Source organism: Theropithecus gelada, chromosome 7b (genome assembly GCF_003255815.1).
Source record: "Theropithecus gelada isolate Dixy chromosome 7b, Tgel_1.0, whole genome shotgun sequence".
Taxonomy (NCBI): domain Eukaryota; kingdom Metazoa; phylum Chordata; class Mammalia; order Primates; family Cercopithecidae; genus Theropithecus; species Theropithecus gelada.
The window spans coordinates 93547396-93568314 of NC_037675.1; the positions used below are offsets into that span (position 1 = coordinate 93547396).

The 20919-nt window shown below is 39.5% G+C and overlaps 1 protein-coding gene across 4 annotated transcripts in view; it reads left to right on the forward strand.

The window, feature by feature from the left end:
• CPSF2 (cleavage and polyadenylation specific factor 2) overlaps positions 1-20919 on the forward strand; it is a 41240-nt gene that overhangs the window by 10259 nt on the left and 10062 nt on the right. For 3 of the 4 annotated variants that reach the window (XM_025392319.1, XM_025392321.1, XM_025392320.1), the window contains exons 4-9: positions 2025-2184; positions 2264-2369; positions 3386-3515; positions 6245-6360; positions 9854-10041; positions 10695-10985. In XM_025392319.1, coding sequence (XP_025248104.1) covers positions 2025-2184; positions 2264-2369; positions 3386-3515; positions 6245-6360; positions 9854-10041; positions 10695-10985 — 991 coding nt within the window. The remainder of the gene's footprint in view (positions 1-2024; positions 2185-2263; positions 2370-3385; positions 3516-6244; positions 6361-9853; positions 10042-10694; positions 10986-20919) is intronic. The other variant, XM_025392322.1, reaches the window with a different exon arrangement.

The window sequence follows — 20919 nt, forward strand, 5'->3', positions numbered from 1 at the left end:
TTTATTAATTTATTGTGTTAATGAGAACATATGCTTCCCTGATTAATTGAAGTTTTACTATTCAATTAGCAAAACTGTTTGTGGTTACTGTGCGAAAACGCTGGGACAAAAATCCATTATAAGTGTGTGGTCATATAAATATCCTCTCCTTAATAATTTCTGAAATTCTTCTCTTTTTTTTGAGATGGAGTTTTGCTCCTTCCTGTTGCCCAAGCTGGAGTGCAATGGCATGCTTTCGGCTCACTGCAACTTCCACCTCCAGGGTTCAAGTGATTCTCTTGTCTCAGCCTCCCAAGTAGCTGAGATTATAGGCATGCACCACCCGCCCGGCTAATTTTTTGTATTTTTAGTAGAAACAGGGCTTCACCATGTTAGCCAGACTGGTCCCGTACTCACGACCTCAGGTAATCCGCCCACTTCGGCCTCCTAGGGTGCTGGGATTATAGCCATAAGCCACCATGCCCAGCCAATAATAATTTCTGAAATTCTAAGCTGAGTTCTTGAACTTAATAGTTTGCAACCGGGCGCAGTGGCTCACGCCTGTCATCCTAGCACTTTGGGAGGCTGAGGCGGGTGGATCACTTGAGGTCAGGAGTTCGAGACCAGCCTGACCAACATGGTGAAACCCCATCTCTAGTAAAATTACAAAAATTAGCTGCGCATGGTGGCGCATGCCTGTAATCCCAGCTACTCAGGAGGCTAAGGCAGGAGAATCACTTGAACCTGGGAAGCAGAGGTTGCAGTAAGCCAAGATTGCACCATTGCACTAGAGCCTGGGCAACAAGAGTGAAGCTCCATCTCAGAAAAAAAAAAAAAAGAAGTGTTAAGTGAACCTGGGCGCGGTGGCTCATGCTTGCAATCCCAGCACTTTGGGAGGTAAAGAACGGGGGATCACCTGAGGTCAGGAGTTTAAGACCAGCCTGGCCAACATGGTGAAAGCCTGTCTCTACTAAAAATACAAAAATTAGCCAGGCGTGGTGGTGGACACCTGCAATCCCAGCTACTCCAGAGGCTAAGGCAGGAGAATCACTTGAACTGGGCAGCTGAGGTCACGCCAGTGCACTCCAGCCTGGGCAACAGAGCGAGACTACATCTCCAAAAAAAAAAATATCATGCAGGATAGCTATTAAAAATCAACTTGCGGCCAGGCATGGTGGCTCACCCCTGTAATCCCAGCACTTTGGGAGGCTGAGGTGGGCAGATCACCTGAGGTTGGGAGTTTGAGACCACCCTGACCAACATAGAGAAACCCCATCTCTACCAAAGATACAAAATAAACTGGGTGTGGTGGCACATGCCTGTAATCCCAGCTACTCGGGAGGCTGAGGCAGGAGAATCGCTTGAACCCAGGAGGCAGAGGTTGTGATGAGCTGGAGGTCGCGCCATTGCACTCCAGCCTGGGCAACAAGAGCGAAACTCCATCTTAAAAAATATCAACTTATTTGTGGTGTCTACTGTTCTTTTTCATTTTTGTTCTTGTTTTTATTTTTAGGCAGGGTCTCACTCTGTCACTCAGACTGGAGTGCGGTTGCATGATATCATCAAGCTCAACCTCCTGTGCTCAAGTGATCCTCCCACCTTTGCCCCCCAAGTAGCTGGGACTACAGGCTCATGCCACCACACCTGTCTTTTTTTTTTTTTTTTTGTATTTTTTATAGACATGTTTTGCCATGTTGCCCAGGCTAATCTTGAACTCCTGAGCTCGAATGATTTGCCTGCCTTGGCCTCCCTAAGTGCTGGGATCACAGGTGTGCACCATCACACCTGGCCTTCTTTTCTGTTTAAAATGTGTCTACACACCATATATTTAAGTGTACCTTATACTACATTTTTTATAGCTATGCAGAGCACAGGTAGTAATAATTGAAATTCATAGGTAATCATAATTTTAGCTCTTAGTTTTGCTCTTCTGCCCCAGCATAGTCTTCAATCCAGAATTCCAGAATTGGGGAATAATTTTGAATATTCTGTCTTTACCCTTTGAAAAGATTCAAGTAGTCGTCCTTTGGATTGTGTTCTTGTAGGCACGTTCACCAGATTGATGCAGTACTGTTGTCTCACCCTGATCCTCTCCACCTTGGTGCCCTCCCATATGCTGTCGGAAAGTTGGGTCTGAACTGTGCTATCTATGCAACCATTCCTGTTTATAAAATGGGACAGATGTTCATGTATGATCTTTATCAGGTAATTTAAGCAATTAAAAAAATTTTGTTAGCACTCCTTCAGTGATAGTTTTTCACCTTTATTTGTGTTATTCTTTTAGTCTCGACACAATACGGAAGATTTTACACTCTTTACATTAGATGATGTGGATGCAGCCTTTGATAAAATACAGCAGCTAAAATTCTCTCAGATTGTGAATTTGAAAGGTAAAAAGAATTTCCAGTAGTAAGTACTTAGACGAATGGGGTTTAACTTGCTAGAAAATACTGAGGAGAATTCAGAGAGAAAATTATAGGCATTATGGTCTGAAGAATAAAAAAATTAGCACGTTCTGCCTTGATATAGAACTCTTAACTTCCATTTGAATTTTAAAATATTTCAGAATAAATGCCAACAAAATGTTAATAGCTCAGGCTTTTTCAAATTTAACTTGGGAAAGACTCATTTAGTGTTTACCGTGTATAATAAACAAAAGATAATTTGGCCATTTCCTCCTCCTCAGAGCTTACAGTTAGATTGAGGCGACAAAGTAGCTGAGATGGCTAAATGTAGTGATTGGGGTAAATGAAGTGCTATGGCAGCAGAGTAGATAATGAATTCTAGCATTGGACATTAAAAAGTTTATTATTGAATTAGGTCAGGAAGTCCTATATTAAGTCTATATTTATCATCTACAGAGAGAATTGTATTAGATATTTTCATAGAAATGAACCCTGGCATTGATAAAATAGTGCAATAATGGACTCTGAAGATTTAGCCCAGAAATAACAACAGTCTCAACAGTTTTGCTTCTAGTTAGTTTTTCTGTAAGATAAATTCTTTAGCACAATGAGATTTAAATTATTCTGTTAGTTTAGAGGTTAGCAAAAATGGAAACATTTGATAATTGTATATATAAAATACACATTAAAATTTGCTAGTTCATACTGAATAATTTAATAGTGTACTAGCTTTTAAATCTAATCTCTAGCCTTGTACTTATAAGCACAAATATCTCTACAAGAATACATAATAAAGTAACAAGAATGTTTGCCTCCAGTGAGGGAGTGGAGTAGCTGGGAGATAGGAGAATGAAGCCTGCTTTCACTATATGCATTTTCACTTTTGAATTTTGTGTTATTACATATACAGTATTACCTATTAAAATATTATCATTTAGAAATAAATAACCTTTCTTTAGGGTTGTAAAAGAAATCTGAGTATTGTTACCTTGTTGACATAGGTAAAGGACATGGCCTGTCTATCACACCTCTGCCAGCTGGTCATATGATAGGTGGAACAATATGGAAAATAGTCAAAGATGGAGAAGAAGAAATTGTTTATGCAGTTGACTTCAACCACAAGAGGGAGATGTAGGTATATCAAGACAAAAGCTAAAGGAAATGCAATTGGTATTATTTTATTCTTTGAAGGGAAAATAAGAAACACAGTTTTTGTTTTGGTTACCAGAAATTTAGGGCAACTTAAAAGCATCAAATAGGAATGTTTTCAAAATTAATTATTTGCATAGTAAGGGGGAAAAGTATGGTATAAGACATAAGAGATTTTAAAAATTTACACGTTAAGTATACACTCTACAAAACAGATACCTCCCTGGAGATGTTGCAAAGGAGATGAATTTTAAATATGAAATTATGTAAATAATAGCAGGTTCTCGACCTGCTATTTAACAAAACTTTGTGGATGGGTTGTTCTTTTGTTTTGTAATGTGATATGGTTTGGCTCTGTGTCCCCACCCAAATCTCATCTTGTAGCTCCCATAATTCCTACGTGTTGTGGGTGGGACCCAGTGGGAGATGATTGAATTATGGGGGCGGGTCTTTCCCATGCTGTTCTTGTGATAGTGAATGGGTTTCACGAGATCTGCTGGTTTTAAAAACGGGAGTTGCCCTGCACATAATGTAATTACCATCTAATATAACTGCCCTGAATGTTTAAAGTTAGTCCCTTTGAAAGGGAACTCAATGCTGGTTATGATTTTACACACTTCATGTGGCACTCAGAGCATTACTATACAATATTTTGGTGTTTAGTCTGTTACAGGCTTGTTTTGTTTTATCTGTACATTAAGTTCATAGCTATTTTGTGTTACATTACAGTAGTCTCAGAATCTTTATATTAAGAAATATTTAACACAAATAGACTGAATTTTAGACGCTTATAACCATAGATTAATGAGGAAAGGAAGATTATGTTGCAGGCTGAAAGAGTGAGGGTCGTGATAACTCAGTATACCACTGGAGCCTATATGAGTAAACAGCAAACTGTTCTCATAAATGCAGAATGTTGGCAAACTGACAAACTGTGTTTGTGACTAGGTACATCTGAAGCCTGTTAGCAGTAGTGCAAGTGCAAGTGTTGCTTGTGACTAGGTACATTTGAAGCCTGTTAGCAGTAATGTGAACCTGTGATCAATTAAGCAGCTGACCAATCATTACCTCCTCCTCCCTGGTCTTTCTACCCAATAAATATGAAGGGCTGTGGAAGCTTAAGGCGGCTGCCTTTGCTCACTAGAAACAGGAAGCTCTCTTCTTTCCTGGTCCCTTCCTTTAAAGTAGATACTTTTGTTTTAAGTTTTCATTTCTGCGTTCGTCCTCCTTCGTTCAGTCTCGTAGTAACCATGGCAAACTGTGGCATGGCTATTTGAGTAAATGGTATTGAAGGATTCAACCATTTGGGAAAAAATCAATTTGTGTCGTTTTAATTATATAACAAAAGAAATTTCAGATGGATTAGAACTAAATAGAAATGAAGCAATATTGGTGAGTCTGATCTCTGAATTGGAATAGACTTTGTAAGCATAAAAATAATGGACCAAGTTACAAAAGAAAAGTTTGATAGATTTGATGACATGCAGGTTCAAATGTCTGAAACAACGAATAAAAAAAAAATCAAAGTAGGAAAATATTTGCAGCAAGTTGCCCAAAAACTTGCAACATATATATAAGATCAAGTATTAATTTATTAATAAAAATATACCAGTTGCAAAATGGACAAAAGTTATAAAGTCAAAAAAGAGAAAGTTTAAATGATTTTTTTTGTTATACACCGTTAAAATTATTATTCTTATTTATATTTTTATGTATTTTTTTGAGACAGAGTCTCACTCTGTCGCCAAGGCTGGAGGCAAGTGGTGCGATCATGGCTCACTGTAGTCTCAACCTCCCAGCTTCAAGTGATCCTCCCATTTTAGCCTCCAAAGTAGCTAGGACTACAGGTGCGCTCTAACATGCCTGGCTGTTTTTGTATTTTTAGTAGAGATGAGGTTTTGCCGTGTTGCCCAGCCTAGTCTTGAACTACTGGGCTCAAGTGATCTGCCCACCTCTGTCTCCCAAAGTGTTGGGATTACAGGTGTGAGCCACTGCAGTAGTCAAAAATTATTTTTAAATGGTGATTTTCTTCTGGGAAGTATGTAGAATTGGTCAGTCTTTTTGGTTGAACTTTTCTGGGTAATGTTAAATCTTTCTGGAAAGCCTTTTAGCAGTACTATATATTACAGTAAATACATTTCTAGGAATGTGACCTAAAGAAACAATCAGAAATGCAATTGAAGCTTTTGTAAAAATGTTCTTTGAAAGATTATTATGGCAAAAATAAATGACCTAAATATCAGTAAAGGGAAGGGATCAAATACAGTGTAGACACAATAAAATGTTTTTATAACTGTTAAACATTTAGTTTACAAAAAAAGTTTATGTCATGAGTAAAAACCAGGATATAGAACTGAGTATATAGGAATGTATATGGGATATCAGCTTTGAAAAATACATATGTATATCAGTACCCTAAGACAGGGCGAAAAGAAAAAAAAAATGTGTGCATAGAAGAACTTATATGATTAGAAGGATGTACACCAAAATATTATGTCAGTTATCTCTGAGTAATGGTACTCTGGAAGATTTTTATTTTCTTCTTTATACTTGCTTGAAGTTACTAGATTTCTTATCAATGAGCGTGTCTACTTTTATAGTTAGAAGAGGGAACACCTTATAAATGAAGCTGCTTATTTTTTAAGTAAGAGAAGCTATTATTGTTTACTTGAAATGATATAAAATATTCCTCTTCTTAAAATTTCTTATAGCCATTTAAATGGATGTTCCCTGGAAATGCTAAGCAGGCCTTCCTTACTTATCACAGATTCATTCAATGCTACATATGTACAGCCTAGAAGAAAACAGAGAGATGAGCAGCTTCTGAGTACGTATTCTTTCATGTCCTTATTATTATTTTGTAACTTTTTGTATATTTAGGGAATATAAGTACAGGTTTCTTTGTTTTTTTTCATTTTTTTTTTTTGAGGCAGACTTTCACTCTTTTACCCAGGCTGGAATAAAGTGGTGCGATCTCGGCTCACTGCAACTTCCGCCTCCCGGGTTCAAGTGATTCTCGTGCCTCAGCCTCCCGAGTAGCTGGGATTACAGGTTTACACCACCATGCCCAGCTAATTTTTGTATTTTTAGTGGAGACAAGGTTTCTCCATGTTGGCCAGGCTGGTCTCAAACCTCTGACCTCAGGTGATCCACGTGCCTTGGCCTCCCAAAGTGCTGGGATGACAGGCATGAGCCACTGCACCTGGCCACAAGTACAGGTTTCTTAACGCATATATTGCACAGTGCTGAAATCTAGCCTTTTACTGTATCTGTCCCCAGAATCGTGAATGTTGTACCCAATGTATAATGTCCTTTTTGAGTAGCCGTGGAAATGCTTGATAGTGGGAATGACTGTATTCTGTATTCTGTTTAACACTTTTCTTGGTCATAAGAGATTGGTTAACTTTAGTATTTTTGAAAAAAATATTATGTGACCATCAGTTTTTGTATAAGAAGAAACTTAGCTGGTTTGAATTTAACTTTTGTGGAAGAGTGTAAAGATTGGCTTCTTTTTGCCAGTCAGTACATAGCTAGCTATCCCTGGCACTCACTGGCATATGTCTATATATAAAGACCTCATACAAATCTATTAGAAAAATATACTCTAGAAGAAAAATGAACAAAGAGATAAGTGGATAAATGAGGGCACAAAGAGTCCAGTAATTTTGGGTGTTTTACACTCTAATATAGTAGGCCATTGCTGCTTGCTTCATCTTACATTGTTTTTTTTTTTTTTTTCTGAGGTGGTGTCTTGCTCTGTCACCCAGGATGAAGTGCAGTGGCACACTCGGCTCACTGCAACCTCTGCCTCCTGGGTTGAAGTGATTCTTCTGCCTCAGCTTCCAGAGTAGCTGGGATTACAGGCATGTGCCACCATGCCCAGCTAATTTTTGTATTTTTAGTGGAGCTGGGGTTTTGCCATGTTAGCCAGGCTGGTCTTGAACTCCTGACCTCAGGTGATCCTCCCACCTCAGCCTCCCAAAGTGTTGGGATTACAGGTGTAAGCCGCTGCACCCGGCCTTATATTCTTTTTAAATAAACTATATGGGATTTCAGCAGGGAAAATTGGATTCCATTTTTAAACATGTTTTCAACCATTGTTTTTAGTTCATCTACTTTAAAAGTATAACTATTAATAATATACTGTGTTGCACCAATTTTAAGAAGCTCAAGCCAGACACTGTGGTTCATGCCTGACATTGTGGTCAATGGTCAACACTTTGGGAGGCTGAGGCAAGAGGATGGCTTGAAGCTAGGAGTTCAAGACCAGCCTGGGTAACACAGTGAGACCTCATCTCTTTTTTTTTTTTTTTTTTTTTTTGAGACAGAGTCTCGCCGTGTCGCCCAGGCTGGAGTGCAGTGGTGTGATCTTGGTTCACTGCAAGCTCTGCTTCCTGGGTTCATGCCATTCTCATGCGTCAGCCTCCAGAGTAGCTGGGACTACAGGCACCTGCCACCACGTCCAGCTAATTTTTTCTATTTTTTAGTAGAGACGGGGTTTCACCATGTTAGCCAGGATGGTTTTGATCTCCTGACCTTGTGATCTGCCCTCCTCGGCCTCCCAAAGTGCTGGGATTACAGGGGTGAGCCACTGCGCCTGGCCTTTTTTTTTTTGAGATGTAGTCTTGCTCTGTCACCAGGCTGGAGTGCAGTGGCGCGATCTTGGCTCATTGCAACCTCTGCCTCCTGGGTTTGAGCGATTCTCCTGCCTCAGCCTCCCGAGTAGCTAGGATTACAGGTGTGCGCAACCACGCCCGGCTAATTTTTTGTATTTTTAGTAGAGACGGGATTTCACCATGTTGGCCAGGATGGTCTCGATCTCTTGATCTCGTGATCTGCTTGCCTTGGCCTCCCAAAGTGCTGGGGATTATAGGTGTGGGCCACCATGCCCGGCCAAGACCCCCATCTCTACCAAAAAAAAAAAAATTTTTTTTGCCAGGCATGGTGGTACAGGCCCGTAGTTCCAGCTGCTTGGGAGGCTGGGGTGGGAGGATTGCTTGAGGCCAGGAGGTTGAGGCTGCAGTGAGCTATGACCACACCACTGCACTCCAGCCTGGGTGACAGAGTGAGACTCTGTCTCAACACACAAACAAACTAAAAAACAGAAAAAGGAGCAGCTCTTTAATTCTTATTTTTGCTAGAGTTCAGTTTTACGACATATTTCCAAGGGGACTTTCATCTAGAGCAAGGAAATCCATAAAGATACACTTGTTGAGAGGGAATATGATCTATATTTTATTCTATAGGCATACACGCATACGAACTATGTGTCATACATAGTTGGCCCTTTGTAGCTGCTGTTCCACATCTGAGGATTCAACGAACTGTGGATTGAAAATATTTGAAAAAACAATAAAAGAAGATAATGCAATAATTTAAAAAATATAAGTAAAAAAAATACAATGTAACAACCATTTACATAACATTTACATTGTATTAGGTATTATAAGCAATAGAGATGATTTAAAGTACATAGGAGGATGTATGTAGGTTGTATGCAGATATATTTTTTTTTTGAGACAAAGTCTTTCTCTATTGTACATGCTAGAGTGTAGTGGCACATTCACGACTCTCTGCAGCCTCAAACTCCTGGGCTCAAGCACCTCCCTCTAGCTTCCCACATAGCTAAGACCACAGGCATGTGCCACCATGCCCAGCTAATTTTTATATTTTTATAGAGATGTGATCTCCCTATGTTGTCCAGGCTGGTCTTGAACTCCTGGACTCAAGCCATCCTCCTGCCTTGACCTCCCAAAGTGCTGGGATTACAGGTGTGAGCCATTGCGCCTGGCCACCATTTTATATGAGGGACTTGGGGCATCTGATGGTTTTGGTATTCGTGGGGGTCCTGGAGCCAGTACCCATGGATACTGAGGGATGGCTGTATATATAATTGTGCGAGTGTATATATATGTATGTACATAAATTTGGGACAAAGTTCATTGGGGTGGATAGGCGAGACTGGGGTAGCCCAGAAACACCAGGCTGGTTACATTTGGCCTAGCCAAACAATTTTCTCAGTGATACACACACCATTTTCCATGTGTATTATAATGTATAGAGTTTTGAGGACTACTGATTTATAATTTTTCAATGAAAAAAGATTGAGAGTTAATGACACTGAATTTCTGAAGAGATAGTCAACAGAATCAAAAGCAGTTGTAATGACCTGAACAAAATTCCTTATTTTGTACCTGGCCTAGTAGTTGCTTATTTGTAAATTACAGTCTTTCTAATAAAAACACAGAGAGAAAATTATCTGTAATTTTGTAGCATAGTATTGTTATGTTCTATAGGGATTTTACATTCTTGTTTTCTAGCAAATGTCCTGGAAACACTTCGAGGTGATGGAAATGTGTTAATAGCAGTGGACACAGCAGGCAGAGTTTTGGAACTTGCTCAACTTCTTGATCAGATTTGGAGGACTAAAGATGCAGGACTGGGTGTTTACTCATTGGCACTCCTAAATAATGTCAGTTACAATGTGGTAGAGTTTTCTAAATCCCAGGTTTGTTCTCATGTTGTCACTTGTAATAAAGAAGTTTGCTACAGTGATTGGGTCTGTGGAAGTGGGTGTCTTCATTGTTTTTTGGATTTTATTTTTCCCTTGAAGAGATTGTTAGTAATGATGATAACTTGCCATTAACCATTTACTGTTCTGTGTGCTTTAAATGTATTATTTCATTTAATCTGTATTTATTCTACTAAGTAGTTTCCCTTTTATCCCTGTTTTAAAGATTAGGCAAATTGCTTCTCTTCTAACTCTTTAGTATCCCAGTCTGTAAAATGGGGACAAAAATAGAACCTACCTCATAGCATATACATGTTAGAATTCATTGTTCTTTCTTTTAAATAAGCTTTTTGCCTTGAAATAGCAATCTCTGGGAGTAAGATTTTCATTTAGAACATATACCTTGCCTTTTCAAAAAGATTTAAGGTGATTTATACGTGAAATATAATGTAAAATTGGGTTTTTTTGGGATGAAAACTAGGGTGGGATAATCTAATGGGAAATGGAAGCAGAAAATAAGCTGCTTGTCAAAACATTACAAATTTAAGCAACCAGTGGGGGTAAAAGATAGAACTTGGATTCCTTGACTATTAGAGAATATACTGAAGTTATAGGATTTCTAATTCTTGTCATCTTTCCCCCCACATTAGGTAGAATGGATGAGTGATAAATTGATGAGATGTTTTGAAGACAAAAGAAATAATCCATTTCAGTTTCGCCATCTCTCTTTATGTCATGGTCTTTCTGACTTGGCCCGAGTACCTAGCCCTAAAGTTGTACTTGCCAGCCAACCTGACCTGGAATGTGGATTTTCAAGGGATCTCTTTATTCAGTGGTGTCAGGATCCTAAAAACTCAATCATTCTAACTTACAGAACTACTCCTGGGACTTTAGCACGTTTCCTAATTGATAATCCTTCTGAAAAAATTACAGAAATAGAGGTAAGCACTTGTATGTGAACTTTATCTTAAGACTGTTTGGGGGATACATTGTGCGTGATGTATAAAAAATAGTGACCAAAAATAAAACTTGAAGTGGTTTTAGGATTTTGATCAGAATTACTCTTGAGAGCCAGGAGTGATGGTGTGTGCTGTAGTACCAGCTACTCGGGAGGCTGAGGTGGAAGGATCACTTGAGCCCAGGAATCTGAGGTCAGCCTGGGCAACATGCCAAGACCTACCCCCCATCTCTTAAAAAAAAAAAATTACTGTAGAAGAGAGCCTTTAACAGCACAAATTTCAGAGTTCCTTAACTGGAGGTTCTCATTTTTTTTGAGATGGGGTCTTGCTTTGTTACCCAGTCTAGAGTGCAGTGGTGCTGTCATAGTTCCATGCAGCCTCAAACTCCTGGGCTTAAAGGATCCTCCTCCCTCAGCCTCCCAAGTAGCTGGAACCACAGACGTGTGCCACCAGGCCTGGCTATTTTTTTATTTTTATTTTTTGTAGAGACGTCTCATTGTATTGCTGTGGGTGGTCTCAAAAGAAGTTCTCATTCTTAAACTTTTCCTTGGTACCCTCTAGTTTACCCAGAGGGTAAGCATATACAGTGTTTTCTCCGTCTCTGAAAGGTTCCTTTCCTGTCTCTTGCTTAATTTAAATCAGACTCTTTCCTAAAGACGTTCTTTATCCTGTAGCCTCCAGAAGTAATTACTCTTTCTTTCAGTGTTGCATGTACTTTGAATGGAGTACATGTCTTCCTTGTTCTGTATTGCAGCTTCCTAGCTATTTATCTTCCATTTGCAGTTTTTGCCTTCAGACCTGCTGATATGCTGACCCCTCCTTGTTTCTGACATTTAATGATCTCTTGGTCATTCTGTAACTCATTCACCATTTGACCCTGATTCACAGTCTTCCTGTCCACTTGTATTCAGGACTTTATTCTCATTGACTTTAGCATCCATGTGTATGATCTGTCCAATTCTTCTCAGTTACTTGACACCTTATTTCTTAATCTTTTCCTTCATCTTACCTCAGACATCCATTCCTGCTGTCATGCTATCTGTTCCTGTGGTCATGCCTGTAACCTTCTTTTGGCCGAACAGTCTCCAAGCATCTCATTCTGAATTTACAGCTGACTTTCCCTGTTATTCTCATGACAACAGCTCTTCGGTTCCATTGGGACTTTCAGTTCACGAACCTCACCTCTATACTGTCTGTCATCCTTCCAGCCTTAAACTCAGTGGTTCACAATTAATCAAAATTTTGCAAATACCTTTAACTCTCTTACACTTCTGTTTTAGTCGCCTGGAAAGGCTTTGACCTTAGTTAAACCATTTGCTTGGTGCGTGCCTGTACTTAAGCCGCTTTATGTTTCTGAAGTTAAACACTACAGTGTAGACAGATTTGTTTTCACATGCATAACTTCACATCTCAGAAGGGGACCCTACACCAGTACTCAGCATTCGGTAGGATGTTCCCGTTCTCACTGTAAGGCAATTTTATATCTTCTTTCTCCTCAAAGATCCTACAGCTCACTCTCAGCCTTCATTCATAGCACATGATCTTGTCTCAAACTTAACATAGAAATGGAAGCAGTGAGTCAGGAATTCCTTTATCTTTCCACCACTAAATATACTAACTTGATCTGCATCTGCATTTGCTGCCTTATCTCCTGTTATAGGAACAAGACAATTAGCTCAATGACTAGTATACCCAAAGATCGTTTGCTTAATAACCAGTGCATCAGTTCTATCGATTTTTCAAAACTAGTATATCATTAAAGTTTGTAGCATTTGATATAGTGGGATGGTTAATAACTGCCAGAGTTGCAAAAGTGTAGGTGACTAAACCTTAACGTAAAGCTGTAACATAAAGCAGTATCATAAAGCTGCTTCTCATTTTGTCTTTGTAGCACTCATGTAATTATTTAATTAGAGATAGACTCTCGCTGTGTCACCCAGCCTGGAGTGCAGTGGCACCATCATAGCTCACTGTAACCTCGAACTCCTAGGCTCAGGCTGTCCCTCCCCCTCCCCCTAACCCACTCCACCTTGCAAAGTGCTGGAATTATACATGAACCACCGCACCTGGCCCTTAGCAGTCATTTTAAGGAAAGTTTAGTTTGTTAAAAGCTATGTGGTAGGGATATCTGTCTTCCAACTCTACTTAAGAAAAGCATAACATCAGTAACTAAAATCTGAGATATATGTACTATAATTATAGAATTGTTGAGCCAGGATTCTGAGCAAGCATAGCAAAGTAAAATGGTGTCTTTGGGGTTATTTAGTAGCTTGGAAATACAAGGTTAAAAGAACTAAGAAATACTTGAAACAATTTCATCAGATAGGAAATACTGAATTTGAAAATTTTAATTACTAGAAATTAAATTGGGTCTAATAAATCATTTGAGGAATTAGTAAAAGAAAAATGGTTTAAGTTTGGGAAAAAAGATAGACGGTGATGTTCAGAAGCATGCTAAAGAAATGAAAAACAGCCAAAACATCAAATGTTAAGTTTTTGATCTTTTTAATAACTCATGCTCATGCTCAGGGACCTTTTCTTGCTCACCTTCTTAGTGATAGTTCCTTTGCAGTTATCCCTCCCATCTTCATTATCTAGCAGTTTCCCCTCTACTTGATCACATCCAAAACAATTTTTATTCTTCCCCTACTCCCAATACTATTCTTCTGTCTTATCTCAGAGAATGCAGCACTTCCCACATATTCAAGCCAAAAATCTGAAGTTTAAAAAATGTTCACTGAAGTATAATATATACTGAAATCTACGTTAAGTGTATAGCATGATGAATTTTTACAAATTGAATGCACCTGTCTAGTCTGTACCCTGATCGAGAAATAGAATATTTCTATAGCGTGTTGGGCAGAGCCAACTAAGGTAAAAAATAGAAATGTAAAAAAAGAAATAGGGGACTGAGTGTGGTGGCTCACGCCTGTAATCCCAGCAGTTTGGGAGGCAGAGGCGGGCAGATCACGAGGTCAGGAGTTTGAGACCAGCCTGGCCAACAGAGTGAAACCCCGTCTCTACTAAAAATACAAAAAATTAGCCAGGCATGGTGGCAGGCGCCTGTAATCCCAGCTACTCGGGAGGCTGAGGCAGGGGAATTGCTTGAACCTGAGAGGTGGAGGTTGCAGTGAGCCAAGATTGCACCACTGCACTCCAGCGTGGGTGACAAAGCGAGACTCCATCTCAAAAAACAATAAAAAACACATACAGTTCACTGTCTTAACCATTTTTATGTGTACAGTACAGTAGCGTTAACTATATGTACATTGTTGTATGACAGATCTCTAAAACTTTTTCATGTAGCAAAACTGAAACTCTGTACCGATTGGATAACAACTCCCAGAGAGATCTTTTAAACATTCATCATTTCATGTCATTCACTTGCTTAAATGGCTCCAAAGCCTTCATTCTTCTCTTTCAATAACATCCATACTACTTACGCAGGCTTCTTAGATCCTATATGATCTAATCCCCACTTACCTTTTGACCTTAGCTTATTCCACTTTCTCTGTGCCCTACAGTGCATCAGGATCTTTGCACTAGCTGGTCTTCTGCCTATAGTGTTCTTTCCTGGCTTTGTGTGTGGCTGGCTCCTGGTCATTTAGGTCTCAGGTTAAACCTGAGGCCTACCCTCTCAGGTAGGCCTTTGACTACAGATTTAAAATACCTGCCTGGTTTAGCTGCCCATCACCTTACTTGAATTATTTTTCCTAGCACTCGTCACCATCTGATGTATTCCTTGTTTGTTGTCTTCCTCTTCCCACCATCAACTAGAATTTGAATTCCATGAGAAAAAGGCCCTTGTTTTTCGGTATCTTTAGCACCCAGAACAGTGCCTGACATGTTGGAGGCCCTCAGTAAGAGCATTGGTTGAATTCATGAATGATCAAAAAAGTGAATATGGAATAAACCAGATTTCTGATTGTGTTAGACAAGAAAAGTTTACCAAGTATGGTATTTTTTCATCTCTATCTAATGCCCTTCTAAGTCAAGTCTTATTCATTTAGAAAGAGCAAAAATGAACAACGAATAAGGATTCATAGGTTGGAGTAGATTTGGATCAGAAAAAGGAGTAACTTGGAGGTAATACGGTGAAGGAGTAGGAAGAAAAATATTTTAGAGTTGGTTATTCTAGAAATCTGTTTCTAAATAAACTATTAATCTTATATATTTTAAATGAAAAATAAGATAGAAAAATTTGTTATAGCAACAGGCATAAACTAAATCACAGAGGTAAAGACTTTGTTAAAGATTATTGGTGGGTCAAAGGCATCTGTGTAGGTTGCTAACTGTTTTAAAAAAAAACCCACTATTTTCTGAATGAAACTTATTTTCAAATAAGTTATTAGGCAAATGTGAGATGCCAGATATAAACATGTATTTACTTTTTTATTTTAACTTCTTATTTTTTTGAGACAGGGTCATGTCATTCCCTGTCACCCAGGCTGGAATGCAGTTGCCTGATCATAGCTTACTGCAGTCTTGAACTCTTAGGCTCAAGCGTGCCTCCTGCTTAAGCCTCCCAAGTAGTTAGCACTGCAGGCATGTGCCGCCATGCCCAGCTAATTAAAAACATTTTTTATAGAGATGGGAACTTGCTGTGTTGCCCAAGCTGGTCTTGAACTACTGGCCTCGAATAGTTCTCCCACCTTGGCCTCCCAAAGTGCAGGGATTACAGGTGTGAGCCACTGCTCCTGGCCTTAAACATGTAAATCACCCATTTATTTTAGACATGAAAATAATCTGATTTTGGTTTAATTTTTTTGTTGTTACTTGTCTCCCCTCCCCTTACCCCACTGGGCAGCCCCTGAACTAGAATAGTCTCAGAAAGATTCCCTTTTTTTCATTACTTTTAATTTTGAAAAAATTTCATACAGGAAAGTTACAAAATATTATACCCAGATTCCCCAATTGTCAACATTTTACTGGATTTGCTTTATCACTTATATACACATGACAAAATATTACTTTTTCTGAACCATTTGAAGAAAAATTACAAATATTTCATCATTATCTCTAAATATTGCCAGTGTGTATTACCTGAAAACAAGGGCAATCTCCAGCAAAACCATGTTACATCCATTGAAATCAGGAAATCAACATCGATACCATCCTACCATTTCATCCACTGACCCCATTCAGCATTCACCTTTTACCGATGACCACGTTGTCCTTTATAATTACCCTTTCCTTTTTTGTCCAGGTTCCCATCCGTGACTACATACTGCATTTAATTGTCATAACTATTGACATTTTTGAAGCATATATATTCTGGAATTTTTTTTTCTTATTGATATACTAATATCTGGTTTTGTTTTGTTTTTTTTTGAAGAGAGATGGGAGCAAGGTGTGGTGGTATGTGGCTATAGTCCCAGCTATTGAGGCAAGAGGATTGCTTGAGCCTGGGAGTTTGAGGCAAGCCTGGGCAATATAACAAGGCCTTATCTCAAAAAAAATACGTGTGTGTGTGTGTGTGTGTGTGTGTGTGTGTATGTGTATATATATAGTGAGAGAGAGAGTGCGCGAGAGAAAGAGATGGGACCAAATTGTCACATATTTCACATATCGTGAGACTTGTATTTTCACTTGAGTCCTTCTTGAACAATGTAAGAAGATATAGATCTACCTTACATAGTACCTGGTATATTATAAACATTTAAATGTTTTTGAATAAATAAATGAATGCTTTTTAGTAATTTTATAATAGTACATTGTATATGTGTACTGTGATTATTTAATCTAGTGGTTCTCAAAAGTGTGGTTTGAGGATCCCTGGGAGTCCCTGAGACCCTTTCAGGGAGTCCACAAGGCCAAAGCTATTTTTTATAATACTGGTAAGATGATATATGCCTTTTCACTGTGCCTACATTTATACTGATGAGTAAGATCAGTGGTGCATAAAGTCCTTACACTTTGGCCTAAAACTCCACTAGTAGTCACTGCATTTTTCACCACCCTACACTTGTCATTTAAAAACAAAAACAAAAAAAAAGGCTAGTTTCACTTAAGAATGTCCTTCAGAGGCTGGGCGTGGTGGCTTATGCCTATTCCCAACACTTCAGGAGGCTAAGGTAGGAGGATCACCTGAGGCCAGGAGCTTCAGACCAGCCTGGGCAATATAGCAAGACTGCCTCTACAAAGTATAAAGGTATATTAAACAAAAGAAATTTGAAAGAGAATATCTTTGAGGGGCCAGACATACTGACTCATGCTTGTAATCCCAGAACTTTGGGAGGCTGAGGTGAGAGGATTGTTTGAGGCCAGGAGTTTGAGACCAGTCTGGGCAGCATAGTGAGACCCTATCTCTATAAAAAAGAAAAAAAATGTCCTTGAGGGAATAGTAAAAGTTACTAATATTACTAAGTTCTTTTAGTAAAAGTTTCTTGGTTTTTTTGAGATGAATCTTGCTCTGTCGCCCAGGCTGGAGTGCAGTGGTATGATCTCAGCTCACTGTAACCTCTGCCTCCCGGGTTCAAGCGATTCTTCTGCCTCAGCCTCCTGAGTAGCTAGGACTACAGGTGTGTGCCACCACGCCTGGCTAATTTTTTTGTATTTTTAGTAGACATAGGGTTTCACTGGGTTAGCCAGAATGGTCTTGATCTCCTGACCTTGTGATCCATCTGCCTCAGCATCCCAAAGTGCTGGGATCACAGGCATGAGCCATTGCACCTGGCCTAGTAAAAGATTTTTTAAAAGCTGGGTGACAAGATAGGAAGTATTAATAAAGAACTTGCATTGTGTACTAAAAGTACAATGACTGTCTCCAAGAAAAACACTTGTATGTTTATTTGAGTCGTGAGTTAAACTAGCCACTTTTTTCTGGGAACACTTTTTTTGTTTGTTTGTTTTTGTTTTTTGTTTTTGAGATGGAGCCTCGCTCTGTCGCCAGGCTGGAGTGCAGTGGCGTGATCTTGACTCACTGCAACCTCCACTTCCCGGGTTCAAGTGATTCTTCTGCCTCAGCCTCCCAAATAGCTGGGAGTACAGGTGTGCATCACCATGCCCAGCTAATTATTTTTTTTCATATTTTTAGTAGACGTGGGGTTTCACTGTGTTGGCCAGGCTGGTCCCGAACTCCTGATCTCAGGTGATCCACCCGCCTTGGCCTTCCAAAGTGTTGGGATTACAGGTGTGAGCCAGTGCACCCGGCCCTGTTTTGTGTGTGTGTGTGGTTTTTTTTTTTGAGTTTGGGTCTCTGTTGCCTAGGTTGGAGTACAGAGGCACAGTCATGGTTCACCACATCCTTGAACTTCTGGGTTCGTGTGACCCTCCTGCCTCAGCCTTTCTACCAGCTAGGACTATGGGTGTGTTTCATCACATCTGGCTAATTTTTTATTCTTTTTTGTAGAGACTGGGTCTTGCTATGTTGCCCATAGTGGTCTCGAACTGGCCTCAAGCAATTCGTCTCACCTCCGACTCCCAAAGTGCTAGAATTATAGGCATGAACCACTGTGCCCAGTCTGGAACACCATTTTTATGTGAAATAATGACAGGGTCATTCAGATTTGGGTGTTTGGCAGACATTTTCTTGGAAATTAATACATTGAGCCTGTCACTCTAAAGAAAACAATTGACAGCATTTGGTGGCTTAAATCTGATAAAATTCTAACTTTCAAATGAAAATTTAGAATTTTGGAAAACTTATACCCAGCACTGTGAGATTGACAACTTAAACTGAAAAGACTTCTGATAAGATTGGTGGTGATATTTGCAAATGTGATTTTAAAAATATTGTCAACATTTGTAAGATCTGGATAACCTGGTGAACTAGTATATTCTAAATAACCAATTAAGTATGTGACAAAATAATGCACAAATTAAAAGATCCATTCAAAATTTAAGGTACAGACTGGGCACCGTGGCTCACGCCTGTAATCCCAGCACTTTGGGAGGCTAAGACAGGAGGATGGCCTCAGTCTAGGAGTTCAAGACTAGTCTGGATAACATAGTGAGACTTTGTCTCTACAAAAAATAAAAAATTAGCTGGGCATGGTGGTGCACATCTGTGGTTCCAGCTATTCAGGAGGCTGGGAGGTTGAAGGGTTGCTTGAACCCGGAAGTTCGAGGCTGCAGTGAGCAGTGATCATGCCACTGCACTCATCATAGGCAACAGAGCAAGACCCTGTCTCAAAATGAAGAAAAAACCCACAGAGTGTAAGATACATAAAAAAAAAATTTAATGTAACAGAGTACAAAAAGTCTATCCGTATGGTTTCAGGTTCTGCATTAAAACTAACCTTTAAGAAACTACCACTTTCTGAGTTTTAATGTAGTATCGAAGAATAATATCCATGAAAGGACTATTTACATATTTTTCCCTTTCCAACTATACGTGTGTGTAAGCCTGGATTTTCTTCGTATACTTTAACCAAAACAGCATATTGCAAGAGAGTGAATGGAGAAGCAAATGTGAGAATCCAGCTGTCTTCTGTTGAGCTAGACGTTAAAGAGATTTGAAAAAATATAGAATAATGCTATTGGCCGGGTGCAGTGGCCCATGCCTGTAATCCCAGCACTTTGGGGGGCTGAGGAGAGCAGATTGCTTGACTCCAGGAGTTTGAGACCAGCTTGGGCAACATGGCAAGACCCGGTCTCTACAAAAAAATACAAAAATTAGCTGGGAGTGGTGGTGCGTGCTTGTAGTAGTCCCAGCTACTCAGAAGGCTGAGGTGGGAGGATCGCTTGAGGCTGGAAGATTGAGCTGCAGTGAGCTATAATTGCACCACTGCACTCCAGCCTGGGCAATGGAGCAAGACCCTGTCTCAAAAAAATAAAATAATGCCGTTCTTCACACTATCTTTTTTTGCTTTGGAAAATGTAATTATTTTTTGTAAAAATTTGTTAATGTTGGCATGTGGTTTTATCATTATTTATTTTGTTTTTGAGACAGAGTTTCACTCTTGTTGCCCAGGCTGAAGTGCAATGGTGCGATCTCGGCTCACTGCAGCCTCCATCTCCCAGGTTCAAGTGATTATCCTGCCTCAGCCTCCCTAGTAGCTGAGATTACAGGCATGTGCCATCACGCCTGGCTAATTTTGTACTTTTAGTAGAGATGTGCTTTCTCCATATTGATCAGGCTTGTCTCGAATTCCCGACCTTAGGTGATCCACCCGCCTCGGCCTCCCAAAGTGCTGGGATTACAGGCATGAGCCACCGTGCCTGGCCTATTACTATTATTAATTAATTTATTCTTGAGCTGGAGTCTCACTCTGTTGTCCAAGCTGGAATGCAATGGTACGATCGTGGCTCACTGCAGTTTCCGCCTCCCAGGTTCCAGCGGTTCTCCTGCCTCAGCTTCCTGGGTAGCTAGGATTATACGCATGTGCCACCATGCCCGGCTACTTTGTGTATTTGTAGTAGAGACAGGGTTTCACCATGTCGGCCAGGCTGGACTCGAACTCCTGACCTTAGGTGGTCTGCCTGCCTCAACCTCCCAAAGTGCTAGGATTACAGGTATAAGCCACCATGCCCGGCTGGTTTTATTATTTTTTAATGAACATAAATATTTTAAAAATTGCTCAGTTTTAATTTCTGATAAGGTAGACATTCAGAAATAGAACCCACAAAAACAAAAAGCTCTTTGGAGTTCTCTAATTTTTAGGAGTCTTAGGTAGTCCTGAGATAAATATATGAGAACTACTGATTTAATCATTCCATTTTGATGGATTTTAAAATTTTGTCCAGTTTTTTACTATTATAAACATTGCTGCAATATACTGATGTACTTTTTTTTTTTACACATTTGTGATTGTTTCAGTAGGATAAATTCCTAGAAGTAGAAATACTGTGTCAAATGATAAATTTTTATTTTTAGATGTTAGCAAATTGCCTTTTAACATAGTTGCACTAATTTTCCCACAGACAATGGAAGAAGGTGCTCTTTTCCCATGTATGGCATTGCCAATCTCATAGA